This window comes from Hemicordylus capensis, chromosome 1, assembly GCF_027244095.1.
Source record: "Hemicordylus capensis ecotype Gifberg chromosome 1, rHemCap1.1.pri, whole genome shotgun sequence".
Classification (NCBI taxonomy): Eukaryota; Metazoa; Chordata; class Lepidosauria; order Squamata; family Cordylidae; genus Hemicordylus; species Hemicordylus capensis.
Window position 1 is genome coordinate 337,773,719 of NC_069657.1, and position 19,935 is coordinate 337,793,653.

At 42.0% G+C, this 19,935-nt stretch overlaps 1 protein-coding gene across 1 annotated transcript in view; it reads left to right on the plus strand.

Annotated features, from left to right (window-relative positions):
* RFX6 (regulatory factor X6) overlaps nt 1-19,935 on the plus strand; it is a 112,923-nt gene that overhangs the window by 90,622 nt on the left and 2,366 nt on the right. The window contains exons 13-19 of the mRNA XM_053273711.1: nt 96-240; nt 2,140-2,234; nt 11,061-11,178; nt 12,749-12,871; nt 14,691-14,900; nt 15,068-15,583; nt 17,732-17,944. Coding sequence (XP_053129686.1) covers nt 96-240; nt 2,140-2,234; nt 11,061-11,178; nt 12,749-12,871; nt 14,691-14,900; nt 15,068-15,583; nt 17,732-17,944 — 1,420 coding nt within the window. The remainder of the gene's footprint in view (nt 1-95; nt 241-2,139; nt 2,235-11,060; nt 11,179-12,748; nt 12,872-14,690; nt 14,901-15,067; nt 15,584-17,731; nt 17,945-19,935) is intronic.

The following is a 19,935-nucleotide window of genomic DNA, read 5'->3' on the forward strand; positions in this document are numbered from 1 at the left end:
CTTCAGCTTTGAAAGAAACAATGAGCATTATTCAGTTCTCTCTCCCACTCCACCTGTGCCAACTTCAGCATATTTTTCACGTTGTCTACTCACAGATTGCTCGACCAGCTCTTTTCGATCAACATATAGTGAACGCCATGGTTGCTGATATTGAGAAGGTAGATCTGCACAGCATTGGATCTCAGGCACTGCTCACAGTCACAGGAAGCATGGACTCTGATGGGGAGGGCTACATTGAATGTACGTTTGAAATGCAGCCAACTTAAACTTTATGTAAGAATATAGGCTTATATTTACTTACAGCGGAAGCTCCATGTCAGCAGGGGCTTCCTAGTTCACTTATGTCGGGAACAGCTCTCTGCACACCTTGTCACTGCACTGAAGTGTCCCTGACATTGAACTGTATGTAGAAGCAGAACTTTCATGGAGCTCAATGTGGACTTTGAAAAGTGATAGAACTTTGGATCAGGGCAATTGATTGTAGACAGCTGAAACTATTATTTGAAATTCTGGCAGTTTCAAATTCTTCCAAGGAACAGACTTTCAGATTTTAGTAGAATCATTTCGGCACCATTGCTCAACAGAATTTCTCTCTGGGGATGAATATGGTCACTTGGCTAAGGTTATCCTTGGGTCAGGTTAGACTTATTGATTCTATACATGGTAGTAAACATAGACTGTCACATAAGAAATAATGATAATCACAGTTTTTACCTGTTTTTTCTTTGCTTTCTCAAGTAAGAACTCAAATACCTACTTACATGTTCAATATAACTTCTTGTCCTCTTCTTTTTACTCCATTCTTTCTTCTTTTCTGCTTGCATAGATTTCTCATTGCTATGAAACAGGTAAGAACTGATTAATCCACAGGAGGTGTTCATATTACAGGATGCATGGGACTCCGAGATGTGTTACTCCAGGTCTCCCTAGCTCAAAGTAACCAGCCCAAGATCTCTAGGATACAGCTAGTTTAGAACATTTCTGCTACTTTACTCTAAGTTGCTCAAAGTAATGGTGTGAACAAGGAGTTATTCCGTTTGGTCATGACCTGCCCAAAGGAAAGCATTTTAATTTTGACTAAGTTCAATTGGAGTGTTAAGCAAGAGGACTTTAAAACTGCCTAACTTGGACTGGATCATGCCCTGTGTCTTGAGCCAAGCTAGAGAGTCAAAGGAGGATTAGATGAAGGCTAAAAAGGGTATGCAGCTCTCTTAAGGGCCTGATAGTAGCCCTATTCAGTCATTATCCAAAGTTTGGATGCAATATAGCATCCACAGAAGAGCACCAACAAGCCCCATCCCCAATGCCAGCTCAGTTGTAGCTTTGCCTCTGCTCGGTCCATAAGTACAGCATTTCCCTGAGGAGACAAATGCTGTGCTCATATTCAGAGAGGGATCCTTTCCATAGGTTACAGATGCCCAGGGGGGTGGGTGTTGCTTTCCAGCATGCTCCTGTGGGCACTCTATTTGCAAACAGTGCTCAACGAAAACAAAAAAAAATAGTCCTAATGTGACATGCAAATGCATGTAACCCACCCCCTTTTTGTCTTCAGAGAAGCTGCTTTGAGATGGGAATACTGAGAGCAAAGAAGGGGAATGAGGCCATTTCAAATGGTGCCCAAACTATTTTGCTCTCTATGGCATTTCCAAAACCCAGATACACACATTTAGGAGCCTGCAGGGCAGAGAATGCTGGCGGGAGAGGAAGACCCGGAACAGAGAAATGCTGGAAACACAAAGAGTTAAGCAGATGCAAATCTTGTCCCTTTCCCACTCCAAATCACTCCCTCGCAAAGCAGATTTCCACAACAACTATCAGCAACTATCAGTGCCGCTGGAAAATAAATCCAATATTTGGCTTGATAAGCTTAAGGAAAATCTGTGTAATAGGGGTGGCCAACCTGAGACTCTCTAACTGTTGCCCATCGTTCCCAGTCATATTAGATTGAGGCTGGGGTGATGGGAAGCTACCCCTGCCTTATAAGATGCTGTCTTCTCAGATGCCACCCCACAGCATGGCTCTTAATTCTTTCCTTCCTTCCTTTACATGCTACGAAACTATCAGTGACTGGTGTGTGACTTTCTCTTCTATTCCAAATAGAATGCAACCACATCTTCTCCTTTTTATATGCTATTACAGTGTTCCAAGAACTCAAGGACCTTTTAAAGAAGAACGCCACTGTGGAGTCATTTATTGAATGGCTGGATACTGTGGTTGAGCAATGGGTTATCAAGGTAAATTTTAGCAGTTGCATCCAACCTGAAGAATGAAATTAAACTTGATCTGAAACAATGTACTTGCATCCCCACACACCACACCACTCCCAACCCCACCCAACCCCCTCTCATTCACACACATACAATCAATGGCATTGGAGGTACTTACTCTGGAATGATCCCATGGTACTGGGAAGTGTGCATGAATATTGTAATCGTGTCTTCATGCTGATTGCATAGGTCTTTTCCTCATCTGTAATTAGAACCTTTTCCTCTTAGTGGAGTATCTCCCATGCTATTGGCATCTGCCCTGCTATCAAATCCATGACTGACCCATCCCTGCACATGTATGTGATTAACCCAGATAATTCTCAGTGGCATGGATCTGCATCATCTCTTAAGGGGGCTTCAGGCAGATCATAGCGACTGTTTTGGAAAATCTAATCTCCACAGTTCTGGGTGCAGTCTAATGTGCACACGCAATTCCTGCACAAGATTATGAATGCAGGGATCACATCACTATGTTCTCTGAATAATAATAAATATATACAATAAATTTTCAATCTTCACACCACTCTGGTTTGATTCATACATTATTGGAGTGGGAGCATACATTTTCATTACAAATTGTGCTCCCACTCCACTTGAATCTACTCCAGTAATATATGAATCAAGCCTTAGTAGTGTGAAGACTGAAGATTGGTTGTATTAATTCATTAGTGATAACACCATATTATGCTATTTAGGTTTTTAAGTGTTTTTATTGACTGATGTGCAGTTCTTAGGGACATAGACATGGAGGAGAGCTGGTCTTGTGGTAGCAAGCATGAATTGTCCCCTTTGCTAAGAAGTGTCCACCCTGGTTTGCATTTGAATGGGAGACTGAATGTAAGCACGGTAAGATATGGAGCCATTCTGCAAAGAGCTTCTGCAGACGGTTCCAAGTTCCCTCCCTGGCATCTCCAGGTAGGGCTGAGAGTGAGAGAGACCCTTGCCTGTAGCCTTGGAGAAGTCACTGCCAGTCTGTGTCAACAATACTCAGCTAGATGGACCAATGGTCTGACTCGGTATAAGGCAGCTTCCTATGTTCCAGTAGAGCGACTTGTGGAGCTGCTGCAGCAGAGGTGGAAGAAGCAGTGAGGCTGGAGAGTGGGTGGTAGCAGTCCCAGTGTTCTTTCCCATTATTGCAAATGGGGGAGAGGGCAGTAGCACTGGTAGCCCTACTGTCCATTCTCAACAGCCGCCCTCCTGCTTCCGTCTCCGTCTCCCTGTCTCTGAGAAAGGCACCTCATGCCGGCCACTGTGTTTTATTTTGCGGATGCTGTTATGGCTGTTCCAGGTACCATCCCACTGGCAAAACCACACACTATATAACATAAATAAAACATGCTTTGAATTTGTCTAATGGGGCAGGGATTTGTGTATGGTAAGCAGTATTTTAATGGAATATGCAAATAGTCTTCAAATATAAGTATAAAGGAATTATTTTGGTTTATGGTCTTACACTGAGGTTGAAGAAGCTGTTTAACTGCTCTGCCATAGCAACAGATATAGTGTTGCTATATAGTGAAAGGCCTACTGGAATTGTTCAATAGTTATCAAAGGAAACAGAAAGCCAAAAACCTTTTAAAAACAAAGTCATTAGTTTGGACTTACACATCTCTCTCTCTCTCTCTAGTTTTATCAACTGAAGGGATTGTCTGTCTTTCTACCTAACCTATTTTAATCTACCTAAATCTATTGTATGAAGATATAATATTAAGTTTTATAGGAAGGTAAGACCTTGAAGACTGAAATCTATACATTTATATCTATTATTCCACAAAGGATACTTGAGTCCTCAATCTCAAGTCTAAAATGAAACAGAATATAGTAAAAGGGTATTCTCAGTTTTGTTTAGCTAATCTTTCAATAATCACTCTTAAACAGAGAAAGCGGGGGAGAGTGGAATTGCCCACCATTTAACATCTGTTACAGAACATTGTTCTAGGGCAAACAGGTATAGTTTCCAGTGTTTTCCTCCCACGTCTGGGGAAAAAAATGCTGAACAATTTACTATATGAATCAAGATTAGCTGAGTAAGTGGTAATGATTTACAGAACACGTAATCCTTCCATTGCCCTCTACCTTCTGTTCAATTAAAAGTGCAGGGCCTCTCCATCACACCAACTGGCTTCATTTTGTTTGCTGTTTGAGAAAGTGGCAGCTTATAATGTCATCACAAGCTGCCGAGTCCTGGTAGGGTTGCCAACTAGGGACTTTTATAGAGGACGTGTAACTATTTTGAGGACCAAACTACTTTTTTGCATTAGGAAGAATAGAGACTATTTTGGGGACCAAACGACTCTTTGTGTGTCTGTGCATGTGTTGTGTCTGAAGTGCTGGGGAGCAGCTGGAACATTTTGTTCACTCAGAACGCTTTGATCTCATGAGCAGCGTCTCTTCCTCTGCCTCCTTCCCCTTCCTACTGACCATCCATCCAGTGGGGAAGCCAGAGGGGAGCTCCTGCTTCAGTGGCAGGTTGCAGAGCCATGTGATACAAGAGAACGGATAGGCGAATCCAGGATTGTGGCTTGCTTCCTTCATGAGGTGGCAGTGGTGGTGGTATTGAGAAGTTAGCAGTTAGCTGACTAACTTTACTCAGTTAGCAGCTACCCCTGCTAACTGAGTAAAAAGGCACCTTTTAAAGTGGCGAGTCTCTTCTGTTTCTCACGGGGAGAGCAACTGGCCCTATCCAACCCCAGCACAGCATTCCTTCAGTGGCTGATGCTGGTGTTACCATGCATTTCTTTTTAGATTGGGAGCCCTTTGGGGACAGGGGGGCTTATTATTATTTATTTTTCTACTATGAAAACCACTGTGAAACCTTCTGCTAAAAAGCCAGATATAAATGTTTGTAGTTGCAGAGAAGAGCAAGCAAGTGGGAGACTGTACATGCACTTTGCACCAGCATGCAAAGAGGCTGCCTCGCTTGGCAGCTAGCTGGCTGGCCTGCCTCAAGCCAAGAAGTGAAGTTGCTGGCCTGGCTGGGGAGAGCAGGCTGGGTGGCCCATAGGGGAGGAGGACAGAGGACTCGTGTGTGTGTGTGTGTGTGTGTGTGTGTGTGTGTGTGTGTGTGTGTGTTAAACCTAACCAGGAGATGAATTTACGGTTAAGCAGCAGGGGCCTTGAGAACTCTACACCTAGACAGCAGTCCGAGCAGACATACAGCTCACCTGGTCATCAGTTTCACAGTGGTGAGCTGTATTCTCAAATTATCCAATTAATAATAATTATTATTATTATTATTATTATTATTATTATTATTATTATTTCTTGTTTGCACAGTCAGACAGGTGTTATTGACTGGTTTATTTTATCCAGACATCGAGTCCTTCCCAAGGACCTGGGATGCCAGAATTTTATTGTCAATGGTTATAGATATCGTCGCAGAATATAGGCTGTTCCCAGTAAAGCTGCTTTTTGTAATTAGCTGATGGTGATTTCTGTGGCCCCTATGGTGTTGAGGTGCTCTTCAAGGTCTTTTGGAACTGCACCCAGGGCACCAATTACCACTGGGATTATTTTGTGCCTCTGGTGTTTGGGCAACCCCACCAGGGTTCGAATTCCAGCTCTAAAAACAGTTGCCAAAAAACAACTTGCTCAGGCATTAAAAGATGTCAATGCTGCACTTGCAGAAATAACAACCAAGAATTTGCAAGAAACAAACCAACTAATGTACAGTGCAGCAACAATAACAACACAAGAGCTCGGATATAAGATCAATGGACCTGTCAAAAAAGAAAGTAGTACATCCTCTAAATGGAAGATTAGATTAGAAAATAAAATCTCCAGGCTTAGATCAGATGCTAGTAAATTGAAAGATATGAAAGACAAGAAGCTGAAGAATGAAAACACCAAACAGTATCTTATCCAAAAATACCACCTAGATTCAAGGAGAATTAGAGAAGTCCTGGAAATAATAAAGCAGCAAATAACAGCACTGTCAAAGAAGATTAGCAGATATGAAGCCAGAACTACACAACACAGGCAGAATCTCCAATTCCAGTCGAATCAGAGACGTTTCTACCAAAGCATAGAAGGAGAAACTGCAAGAAACCTAGAAACACCAAATAAAGAAGAAACAGTGCAATTCTGGGGGAAATTATGGGACAATCCAATAGATTATAATAAAAAAGCAGGCTGGATGAAAGAGGTCAAAAAATGTAACCAACAAATGCAAGATCTAATAATAACACCAGAATTAATAAGTGAAAGAGCAAATAAAATTAAAAATTGGACTGCTCCAGGCGACGATGAACTGCATGGCTTTTGGCTTAAACACCTAACAAGCCTTCATAAAGAACTATCAAAACAGTTCAATCACATTTTGCAAGGAGGTGATATTGAACAATGGCTAACAACTGGGAAAACTCATCTCATCATGAAAGACCCAGCAAAAGGTGCAGTTCCAAGTAATTATAGACCAATAACCTGCCTGCCAACCATGTTCAAATTATTAACTGGAATAATAGCAGATGAAGTAATGCAACACTTATTAACTAATAAGCAGCTTCCAGTTGAACAGAAAGGAAATTGCCCGAACACCAGAGGCACAAAAGACCAGCTGCTGATTGACAAAATGATTTTAGAAAACTGCAAGAGAAGAAAAACTAATCTAAGTGTTGCATGGATTGACTACAAGAAAGCCTTCGACTCATTGCCTCACACATGGATACTAAAATGTTTAGAAACAACTGGTGTCAGCCAAAACATTCAGATATTTATTTAAAAAGCAATGAGCATGTGGAGTACACAGTTAACAATCAATGGCGAGACACTTGGAGAGGTTAGCATTAGAAGAGGTATTTTCCAAGGGGACTCACTATCCCCTCTGTTGTTTGTAATCGCCATGACCCCACTTTCACAAATACTCAACAAAACAGGCCTCAGATACCAAACATCTAAAACATCAAGTCAAATCAACCATCTGCTGTACATGGACGATCTGAAGTTGTATGGAAAGTCCCAGTCAGAAATCGAATCACTGCTAAATACTGTCTGTATATTCAGTAGCAATATAGCAATGGAGTTTGAACTAGACAAGTGTGCTGCATTAATAATGAACAGAGGGAAAATAAGAAAAACAGAAGGAATAGAACTGCCCAATGGAAGCAAGATCAAGAACCTGGAAGAGAAAGAACATTACAAATACCTGGGCATTCTCCAGGCTGATAACATTGCACACACTGAAGTTAAAAGAAAAATGGGAAGTGATACATCAGGAAAGTTAGAAAAACCAAAGTCCAAACTCAATGGCGGGAACACCATACAAGCCATAAACACCTGGGCTATACCTGTTATCAGATACACTGCAGGAATAATAGACTGGACCCAGGCAGAGCTAGAGACACTAGATCGTAAGACCAGGAAAATCATGACCATCAATCATGCTCTGCACCCTCGCAGTGATGTTGATAGGCAATACCTCCCTCGCAGCTCAGGTGGAAGAGGAATGCTGCAAGTCCATCAAACAGTAGAGGAGGAGAAAAGAGGCCTTGAAGAACATATCAAGGACAGTGAAGAAGATGCACTTCAAATGGTCAATAATGAGAAACTATTCAACACCAATGAAAGAAAGCAGGCCTACAAGAAAGAACAAATCAAGAACCGAGCAGAAAAATGGAAAAGTAAGCCACTGCATGGTCAATATTTGCACAATATAAGTGGAAAATCAGACATAACCAAGACCTGGCAATGGCTTAAGAATGGCAACTTGAAGAAACAGAGGGTTTAATACTGGCTGCACAAGAACAGGCACTAAGAACAAATGCAATAAGAGCAAAAGTAGGAAAAAAAGTAGAAAAACAGCAAGTGCCGCCTCTGTAAAGAAGCAGATGAAACAGTGGACCACCTAATCAGCTGTTGTAAAAAGATCGCACAGACTGACTACAAACAAAGGCGTGACAAGGTAGCAGGGATGATACACTGGAACATCTGCAAAAAATACAAGCTACCTGTAGCCAAAAATTGGTGGGACCATAAAATTGAAAAAGTTGAAGAAAATGAAGATGTAAAAATATTATGGGACTTCCGACTACAAACAGACAAACATCTGCCACACAATACACCAGATATAACTGTAGTCGAGAAGAAAGAAAAACAAGTCAAAATAATCGACATAGCAATACCAGGGAATAGCAGAATAGAAGAAAAAGAAATAGAAAAAAATCACCAAATACAAAGATCTACAAATTGAAAATTGAAAGGCTGTGGCAGAAAAAGACCAAAATAATCCCAGTGGTAATTGGCGCCCTGGGTGCAGTTCCAAAAGACCTGAAGAGCACCTCAACACCATAGGGGCCACAGAAATCACCATCAGCCAATTACAAAAAGCAGCTTTACTGGGAACAGCCTATATTCTGCAACGATACCTATAACCACAGCAACAACATTGACAATAAAATTCTGGCATCCCAGGTCCTTGGGAAGGACTCGATGTCTGGATAAAACAAACCAGTCAATAACACCTGTCTGACTGTCTAAAATATTATTATTATTATTATTATTATTATTATTATTATTATTATTACCACCCTTCAAAAATGGCTCAGGGCGGTTTACACAGAAAAATAATAAATAAATAACATGGAAACCTGTCCCCAAAGGGCTCACAATCTAAAAAGAAACATCAGATAGACACCAGCAACAGTTACTGAAGGTACTGTGCTGGAGTGGATAGGGCCAGTTACTCTCCCCTTGCTAAATAAAGAGAATCACCACGTTAAAAGGTGCCTCTTTGCCAAGTTAGCAGGGATCATATATAATGCCAAGACACATATGCAAATATTATGCAAAGTCAAAATTTTGTGGTTACTTTTTGTGTGTGAATAGTGTCCTCTATTTCCACTTTTTGAGTGAAGGATATTGACTTTTTTCACCATTTGGACGTGGCAACCCTATGGTAGGGTAAGGTGGCTAGTGTTAGGACATCCTCTAACAAGAGACACAGAACTGGCAAATGAACAAGGTGTATGCAATGGTACAGTTTGCAGGCTGATAATCTGCTCATTCTGTGTGTGGCCTGGGTGATTACCGATCCAACTTTCAGCATCATGAATAAATCATTTATTTGTTGGTTGGTTGGTTGGTTTTACAAATCTCCACATTGACATACATAGCACAGAGTAATCTAAACAAAAGAGAGAGAAGGCTGACCTGACAAGCCTCCATCCAGATGCCAACTGGGAGAGACCATGAGGAGGGAAGTTTGGAAGATAAGAAGCAAGAATATCAGGGAAGAATATGCACAAATGCAAATACGCTTACTTTCGGCTACAGGGGACAAAGTCCTAGGGATACAAATCACTGTTAGGGTATAGTCAGCAGGTTGTAGTTTTTTAAATTATGCTACATGGTTCTGAAATGGAGGTCAATTTACACAAACTTGTGAGACAATGTGATTGTGATAAAAATAGACATAGGTTGAACTGGCCATCGGAGCAGTTTTTAACACTAATGAAAATCTTTCTATGGTGGTTACTTTCCCCCCTAAATACATCAGAAGCTTGTAAAATCATGATCTGTTCTAATGATAACTAGACCTAACCAGACAATGATATATGCCAATATTAGTGCACATTACTACAGAAGATAAAACATTAAATCCACACTATGAAGATGGATGTTGTATAGTATTCTTAGTGCCATCTGCTGCAACCCATGAAACATCTGACACTTCGCATACTCTTTTTATTCTGACTTGAAAAAGGTAAGTCGTTTCATGGATTGCTGTAGATTGTCACCAATAATATTACACATCCTTCTTCATAATGTGGATTTTCCATTTTATTTTCCATCATAGGTGGTGCTGATGTTGGAATATATCGGCATCTGGAAAAGCTCTGTGATAGCTAGTCATGATCCTAGAGAGAAAACACACAGTCTCCAGTCTCATAACAAGCAAGAGTGATATATGAATTGCTCCTCAGGAATACTGGCTTACATACTGAGCAGCATCCCATGGACATTCTGGGCACAATAGGAACTGCTGCGTGCTCACAAATCAGTGTGGATGCTGTGTGTGTTCTATTTCCTATGTTTGCACAGGAGTGCTCTTGCACAACGGCATCCATGCTGTGTTACAAGCATTCAACAGGTCCACCAGTGCCCAGACCACCTGCAGGTCTCTTTGCAGAATGCAAGCTACTGTTCTTATAAAGCCAACTCTCTACAACATATTTATTCAATTTCAATTTGTAGATCTTTGTATTATTATTATTTCTTGTTTACACAGTCAGACAGGTGTTATTGACTGGTTTGTTTTATCCAGACATCGAGTCCTTCCCAAGGACCTGGGATGGCTGAATTTTATTGTCAATTGTTATAGATATTGTTGCAGAATATAGGCTGCTCCCAGTAAAGCTGCTTTTTGTAATTGGCTGATGGTGATTTCTGTGGCCCCTATGTGGTTGAGGTGCTCTTCAAGGTCTTTTGGAACTGCACCCTATTATTATTATTATTATTATTATTATTATTATTATTATTATTATTATTATTATTGATTTGATTTGTATGCCGCCCTTCCAAACTGGCTCAGGCTTCTGCTTTGACTTCTTTCTCTATGGTATAGTATTGGACTGGGATCTGGGAGACCTGAGTCCAAATGCCTGTTCAGCTATGAAACTCACTGGCCAGTCATTTATCTTGGCCAGTCATTTATCAATCAGCCTAACCTACCTCACAGGTTTGTTGTGACCAAACCATGTACACTGCTATGGGCTCCATGGAGGAAGAGCAAGATATAAATATAAGAATGAATATAATGTTTCTTCCTCCTCCTCCTCCTCCCCGCCCCCTTTTTAGGCAAGCAAGCAGAATGGTCGATCATTGAAAAAGAGAGCACAAGACTTCCTTCTCAAGTGGAGCTTTTTTGGAGCTCGAGTAATGCACAATCTCACTTTGAACAATGCATCAAGTTTTGGTACCTGGCTTTATTAAAACTATTTGTCCACTTTAATTGGGGCAATGTCTAACTAGAGCCTCCCTTCTGTTCAAAAGGGTTGTCATCTGTTAAGTTTGCCTCTGTCCTTTAAGACTTGTTTCTGACTTTTGGATTACTTCTTTCACATGAGACACCCCACATTAGTTTTGATTTGGGTTGGCACTTTGCAACCACACTTTCAGAGGATATGATCCAGTTAGATGCTGCTCAGGCAGTAAGATCTGAATTTTAAAAAGTAACTGCTAAACAGGACTGGCTCAAAATTTTATTCTTTGGAGGGGAAATGTTTTTATTTATTCATTCATTTATTTGCCACCTAATAATGAAATCTCTTTTAATATTTATAATAATATTTATACTAGTAGGCAAGGTCTCTTGTTGACCAGTCAAAGTCATTTTGAATCTATTATAGGGAAGTTCAAGAAATTAAATTTCTTGAGTATTGAAAATTTATTGAGTAGGAGTATTGATATATTTGTATCAAAAGCAATGGGTCTGTTTCATTATTAAAATTTTCATTATTAAAATTTCAAGATCTACAGCTATGTTTAAATGAGAGGGTCCGGGCTCAACTTGCCCCGGAATTCTGCTCACATTGTCCCACATAGAGGAAACTATTACTTCCAGTCCAGCACAGGCAGAATCAGAGGGGAGATGGTGGGAGGAACGTCCCCCACCCCACCTCCTGCCAACAAGTAGCTTCCCCACCACCAAAATTGCTGGAGGATGACTTGATGGAAAGGCACTCAGAATCTTTAAAAAAAATTCTTATCATTAATATATATAAAGAGAAGATCCCCATGGCTCAGTTTGATGAAAAAGCAAACCTCCTCAGAAACACAGTTTCCCCCTTTTGTGAATCCAATGTTTTTTCTGGTTCCCCCTCAGTGCCATCTATAGGTAATATCTAGAGGGTAATATCTGGTAATATTGGAGGGTAGTATAGGCAATATTTGGAGGTAATTTTTGAAGTCACATGTTTTAAAGGTAGTCTTCCCTCTAGAACTCCTATAACAGTCCTGGTGTGGGGAAGGTGTGGGTGGGTAGATATTGCAGCTCTTCCAAGTCATCAGCCATTACTGGAAAGGATATCTTAAATGAGCCATTAAATCCAGATTGCAAGACAATTTAATCCATTTGCATTTGGCTTACTTCTCTTTTCGAAGCATAGGCCAAGGCTCCTCCAGTCACTTTAGTACAAGGGAGCCTGAAGTCCAGCAAACCCAGGCTCCTCACAGAGTTCAGCCTTATCTTCCTCTAATGTATGCCCTCTTCAAGTATAAAGCACGTCTCACTTTCATCAGTGTTGTACTTTGATGTCATTAGTGGCCAAATAACCTACAGGACAGTAAACATATTGAACGAGGTGGGCCAGTGCAAAGCAAGATTAGAACAAGGAGTTAAGCATTGCTCCTTGTTGGTCTTAGCAGGTCATTTAAAGTCCAACAATTATTTGTTTGTTTCACTGGCTTCTTGTAAAGTGCTGAGAGATGGTCACCAAGATAACTTTACAACATCCATGCTCTCTCCACCTTTCTCCCCTTGCAAGGCTCATTTCATCTCATCCGCATGCTTTTAGACGAATACATCTTGCTGGCCATGGAGACCCAGTTCAACAATGATAAAGAACAAGAGCTCCAGAATCTACTGGACAAGTATATGAAGAATCTGGGTAATTGGGATTGGTAGTTTGGAAAGTCCTGAAACTTGGACAATGTGTTAAAAAAATATTAAAGTTAAGCATGGCTGGCCAGGTTTATTGGTTGCTTTGACATATTTAAAGTTAGGTCATTATAAAGTTATGCCTCTCATATTTAATATAAATGATTTATTCATTTAAATGTCTCTACAATTTTATCCAAAAGTCTATACAGGCACACTTAGCAATGTAATTTCAGGACCAACCTAGACATGACTTTAATTATGTCATTGGCCCAGCATTCTTTTGTGGTGGCAGGGGAGGGGGGGAAATGTGTATGGAGGGACCCCATCTGGACTGCAGCAGGATGGGTTGGGGGCTTTAACCTTCCTCTTAGATGTCCAGTTTGCCCTGGGGGAATCGCTTCAGTTTATCCCAGTGGAAGCTTCTTTTTTGCCTATGGCAAACAGAACACAAGGAGAGGTCCGATTCAGATTAGGACGGGCGTGATAGAGTTAAAGTCTTCTAGTTTAAAGAGTAAAAAGCACTATATGGCAGGCTCATGAGTGTTATTTCTGGGGTGAGGGTGGAGAAAGACCAATTATGTCAAGGCCAATGATATGATTAAAACCAGCTCTGGCTGGGCCAGATCAGCCACCAAATGCCAATCTGGACAAAAGGATCTTACAGCACTTCCAAATGCTTTTCAGACTATGGCTTAGATGGAGTTCCATGTGAGACTCTTGACAGTCCCTCCCTCTATGTGTCCTTGCTTTCTGGATGTGGAATAGAGATGGGAAGCAAAAGAAGCCCCCCACATGTGATCTTAGAAATCCCAGCAGCACATAGGAAAGAAGTTAATCTCATTATCTCTTAGGTGTGCTGAACCCTAACTGTTCACTGGCATCAAATTGAAGATGCTCTTAACAGGGTACCCTGAATAATGCCCTAAAGATCATAAGAAGCACTTCCAAACCCTGCAAATGTACTAAAGAATTTTTAAGATAGCCTTTGAAAGTAGTCACATTTTGTGCAGATCAGAGAGGCGCCTGCACCCCTGGGCGGCTCTACAAAGCACATAAGCACTGCTTTGGAGGCAGCAAGGCTGCGCCTTTCCTACTAAGTGGTGCACCATCACTTGTTGCCACTTCCTTTAGGAATAAACCAAGTGTAGCAACTGTGATAGTGCAACGCCTAGTAGGAATGGAGCCGCCTGCCTCTGCAGCAGTGCTGCGGGAGTGCTTTGTAGAGCCGCACAGCAGTACAAGTGCTTCTCTCGGCCATCAGTGTTTCTCTGTGCAGTGTATCAGTGAGTATTTTCCTTAGCTGTCAAGTGGTCTTGCATATCTAACCAGCTATGGGGCTGAGACAGTCATTATGCCTGATCTCCTTCTGCTTAGTTACTGGGGGAAATCCACGATGGGAATGCAAGTTGCAAACAATTGTAAGTCGCAAACGTGCATGGCATTCATGCATCTCCCCTCAAGAGAAAATCTGTGTGCTATTGCTTCCCATTTTACACAGGAAGTGCTTCCTATCTCAGGACTGTAATGCTCAAGCTTCCAAATAATCACCTGATTTGGAGAATTTACACAGTATGACTGACCCACTAACAGCCTACTCTTCTGTGTAAAATTCATATATATAGCAATACTGAGAACACATACTCTAGTTCAGGGATTCTCAGTGTTGGGTCCCCAGATGTTATTGGACTTCAACTCCCATCATTCCTAACCAAAGGCCGCCCGGGCAGGGGATTATGGGAGTTGAAGTCCAATAACATCTGGAGACCCAACGTTGAGAACCCCTGCTCAAGTTTAATAGAGCACTCATCCTATCTTATTTTTTCCAGATGCAAGTAAAGCTGCTTTTACTGCATCCCCAAGCTCTTGTTTCCTGGCAAACCGCAACAAAGCTGGGATAGTTTCCAGTGATGCTTCCGTGAAAAATGAATGCCTTGTGGAGCAAGCCTATTTCCCTTTGTCAACCAGTCAACACAGCGGCATGCCCTCTGCTCTGAATCCATTTCCCACAGGGAACAATGAGAATCTGCAGCTGACAGGTAGGAACAATGGTCCTCTTGCCCCCTTGTCTTCCTCTTCTTATGTGCACAATGTTACTGTAAGGCACATGGGAGAAAGCAGCCCATCAACCTCTGGGCACTTCCCTGTTGGCTGGCTTTTAAAACTTCTCTGTACGAACCAACTAAACCCCTGCTTACTTCCCCAGGTCAACCAGAGCTCTCTCAGAACACTGGCCATCTCATGACTCCGCCCATTTCTCCAGCCATGGTCAGTCGAGGCAGTGTGATCAACCAGGGACCAATGGCCGGGAGTCCTCCGAGTGCAGGGCCACCAGCAGTATCTGCACATTCCCACTGCGTGTCGTATTCAGAACCCTTATACCAGACTGTACCACAACCAAATCAGAATTTTTACAATGTCAGTGCTAATTACCCAGCCATGTTCCGGACCCAGACCCATGCCTCTTCTGGAGCCTATCAGCACCGGGCAGAAGCCAGCCACTTCCCAGCCACAAATGAGCAGCGGTTCCCCAGAGATTACTTCAGCAGCAGCTGTGCTGTGTCTCCCAACAGCACCAGATCACCTCCTGACTATGGGTCCTCTGCAGCCATTCAGGAGACGCACGGCATGCCGTTTTTGAACAGCGGGAGCTACAACTTCATGAACAATTCAGTGACTAGTTCCTGTCAAGGATCGTCATACGCCTTAAATGCTTCCAATGGTATTAACATTACTCAAAGATTTATTTTATTTCCTTTGATCGCCATTCCTTATCTAGTGTTTCGAATGGTGTCAGTGCTCTTTCTAAGAAAAGTTACTCTCCACAAAACAAGGCAGGAATGACCTGAAAGTGCCTGGCTCCTATGCATGAGGCAGTTTGCTGGCAGATACCACTGTCCATTTCCTCGCGGGTAGGCAACTCCATATCCTAACTGGAGGCTGTCACAAGGGGTAGGGGGAAGAGACATTTGTTTTGCAATAAATGCAAGGCAGGAGAGTTAGCATTGTGCTAGTGGGAAGAATCATAGCTTGGGAAAAGAGCAGCTGCTTTGCATGCAGATAGTCCCAGCTTCAACCCTTTCTTTCTTTCTTTCTTTCTTTCTTTCTTTCTTTCTTTCTTTATTTATTTATTTATTTATTTATTTATTTATTTAAAATATTTCTATACCACCCAAAACTTGCATCTCTGGGTGGCTTACAATTAAAATCATTTAAAACATTAAATCAATTAACAATTAAAATTATTTAAAAGATTAAAAACATTTAAAAACCAGTATTAAAATTATTTAAAACTATAAATCTAATTAAAAGCCTGGGTGAATAAGTGTGTTTTCAGTGCCTTTTTAAAGGCAGCAGAGATGAGGAGGCTCTTATCTCAACAGGGAGCACATTCGAAAGTCCAGGGGCTACAACGGAGAAGGCCCTTTAGTTCAAATCCCCACTCAGCCATGAAACTTACCCGGTGACTCTGGGCCAATCACTGATCTCTCCACCTAGCCTACGTCATCGAGTTGTTGCGAGGATAAACATAACCATGTGCACTGCTCTGGGCTTCTTGGAGAAAGAGCAGGATACAAATGTAAAAATAAATAATAAACAGATCCCTGGCATCTCCAGGTAGGCTGGGAGATACCAATTACATAATATATTATGTAATATATAATATTTTTTAAAATTTACTTTTACCTTTTATATCCCGCTCTTCCTACAAGGAGCCCAGAGTGGTGTACTACATACTTAAGTTTCTCCTCACAACAAGCCTGTGAAGTAGGTTAGGCTGAGAGAGAAGTGACTGGCCCAGAGTCACCCAGCAAGTATCATGGCTGAATGGGGATTTGAACTCGAGTCTTCCTGGTCCTGCACTGTAACCCACTATACCACACTGGCTGTGCACTGGCATAGATCAAAAGTTAGAAACGGAATATGTGAGGTTGCCTGCAGTCAGTGTCAATGTAAAACTGAGGCTGATAATTAGAAGATACTATTTTAAGTTAGTTCAGGAATCTCTAAGGCTGCTGCCATCCCACAACAAGAAGTCCATAGCTTCAACTGCAATGGGTGACATCCTGCCTAAGGTTGCATGAGTGGAAAAGTGTTTCGCATGTGCAAGAGTGGAGGGGCCACTTTCAGCCATCCTTCTCTTCTTCTGCTGCCATAATCCCTCCGCCCCCATCCTTCAGAGTTTGGGAACAGCGGACAGAAAGGGGGATCATCCCTCTCTTCTTGCACAAGAGAAAGATTCTTCTGGGCATGCAATGTTAGCATGTCACCCAGTATCTTACTTAAAATAAGAATAGATGTTCCAGAGAAGAGTCTGAAAGTTATGGATTGTTTCCCCTAGATGCTTCAGGCAAAATGTAATGATACAAAGAACAGAGTGCCACTGCTGACAATGGCTGCTCTCTGTCAGGTTCCCCCACTCTCATCCTATAATTCAACTCAACCCATGTTCAGTACGACATAAGTCTTCTCACCCCTGCCCTGCAATACTGGCTGCCCTTAGTGGTGGGGAAAGAAGAATTCTTTCCAGATGCAGCACTTGGATTTGCTGAAGGATTTAGGCGATCATGCAGAATACCAGAGCCTTTGAAGGCGCAAATAGATGTGATGTTCATCATGCTGTCTGGCTCTCCGTGTTTGCTTTTCTTTAAATGTAAACAACAGTCACATAACCCAGATCAGGACCACATCATGGAGTGAGGCTTTAACTCTTTGCCTTTCCCATGATCCTGTTCAGATGCCACCTCCACCTATGCAGTTGCCATTTACCCTGGGAGGGAAGCAGCCATTTGGAATTTAATGCTTATTTTTAAAATAACTATACTTTATCATTATGACTCTGCACTTATAGTCATATTCCTGTCAACAGGGTTCTATGGAAATCCTCTGAACTACTCAGAATCCCACAGACTTGGCTCGATGGTGGAGCAGCACGTTTCTGTCATCAGCAGCATAAACAGCATCCGATCTCTGCCTCCCTACAGCGACATTCACGATCCACTCAGCATCTTAGAGGACACTGGAAGGAAACAGGGGGCACCATATTACACAGAGGCCCCAATGGCCTGTCGCAACCCAATGAGTAAGTAGATCTGATGGCAGAGCAAGAACAGCTGTAGGACCTGCATTCAGTGTCAGGATTCAGGGCTGAGTTCCCTGCAGCAATGAATAACCCCAGCCAACCCCATGTTTCTGAGTGATGAAGGCTTTCTGCTCAGTGGGAGTTCTCTTTCCAGAGAAGCTAGAGTGCTGGAATCTCTCTTTAGAAATTAACCATGATTTCTGACACTTTGGTTCATGGTGGATGATGGCTTCATCTCTAAGGCCTGTTATAGATAGGATCTGGAAGGCTGCATTTAGGTTCAAACTAGATGTGCAATTAATTGCATTTGGGGGTCAAATCAAACTGCTCATTGTGCTAAACACATTGTTTGAACTTTCTGTGCTTGTTTTTTAATCAAAAAGAACACATGTGGTGGGGAACCACAGTGCATGGGTGAAATCCATGACTTTCCGCCATAGTCCTGCTCTGGATCAGTCTCCTTTGTGTACTATATTTTCCCCAAGAGGAAGCTCCCTCCCAGGGTAGACAACATATATGGGGGGATCCATTTGGATCAAGAAAGCACTGGGTGCCAAGACTTCTCTCACACACTGCAGTCCTGATCTGGATTACACCCTCATGCGTGCTAATTCCATTCAAGAGAACATCATGGAAGGCTCAAACCTCAATCAGATGCCACCAAAAGTGTGGGCAAATAGAAAAGATTTTAGATGGTACTCAGCTCCTGAAAAAATCTTAATATGTACAATTAGAACTAATGCATGTTGGAAACAGTCATACTGCAGAACAAAACATCGACCGAGTAATGCTGCATGCACACAAGTTATGAAAAAATTGTATAAATGATGTTGCAAGAGAGTAATCCCATTGGAAATCATGAGCTTGTTCTTATGTAAGCCATTTACTCAATTTTTGCATTTATGCAATTTGTGTGAATGTAACATTCCTAGGCTGACTTACTGTTACACAATATATCAGTCAAACTTTTACTTCCTTCCTTATTTTTACATGGTATCTTTGTTATATTTTAAATTATCTTTACAGCAGTGCCTTTTTAAAATATTTATTGGAATTCAGAGGAGATAGAAATCCATGACCACACAAAAGGAGAGACCTTCTTGAAAAAATGATTCTTAATATGTAACTGCTTACATTATCTTCGTAAGAGGGAAGAGCGAAGGGGCCAGGGCTAATTTTGTGCCAGGGCTTGCCATTTCTTTACAGTGCCAGGATTTTATTTATATGTATTTAAAATATTTACATCCTGTCCCTTGGGTGCAATATTGCTCAGAGTGGCTTACAAAGGCAATAAAACTAATACATAAATAAAATCAACTAGCTGAGCCAGGCACAGAGCATCTGTGCTGCCAGCCCACCCACCCACCTGACTACCCGCCCACCCGCCACCACCTTTTTCTTTCTCTGCCCCCCGTCCACTGCTTTTTGGCTGGCAGGCTGGCCGGCCCACTTCTTCTCCACCCCCTCCCCGGCCAACTGCCCACCCAATTTCCAGCTGGCTGGTCTGCTGCTTCTCCCTCCTCTGCTTTCTGGCCAGCTGGCCACCAGTTTTTTTTTCACCGGCCACTACCGCAGCCACCATTTTCTTCCCTCCTGCCTGTACCCGTGGCTATCTGGCAGCTCTCCAAACCCTCGTGAAAGCTGCCACGCATTGGATTAGTCATGGGTGTGCCTTATAGAATTAAATATATAGATAGTACTCCACTAAAAACTAAATGAAGTTGAAACAAGATTTACAGATCAAAAACCCATTGGAGTCAAAGAATAAAAACTACAAAGCCTCTTTAAAAATATGGGCCTATCAAGTTTTCCTTGAAAACCCTGAGGGAACGAGCATGGTAAAGCTTGTCTGGGAGGGCATTCCAAGCCGAGGGGCCATAGGCAAAAAGACCCTGGCTCTAGTCCTTGCTAATTGGATCTCAGTCCAATGACTTAAAATATTTAAAGGAATTGTTGAGAAGGTGCAGAAGGCATTTCCCTCACCACTGAGT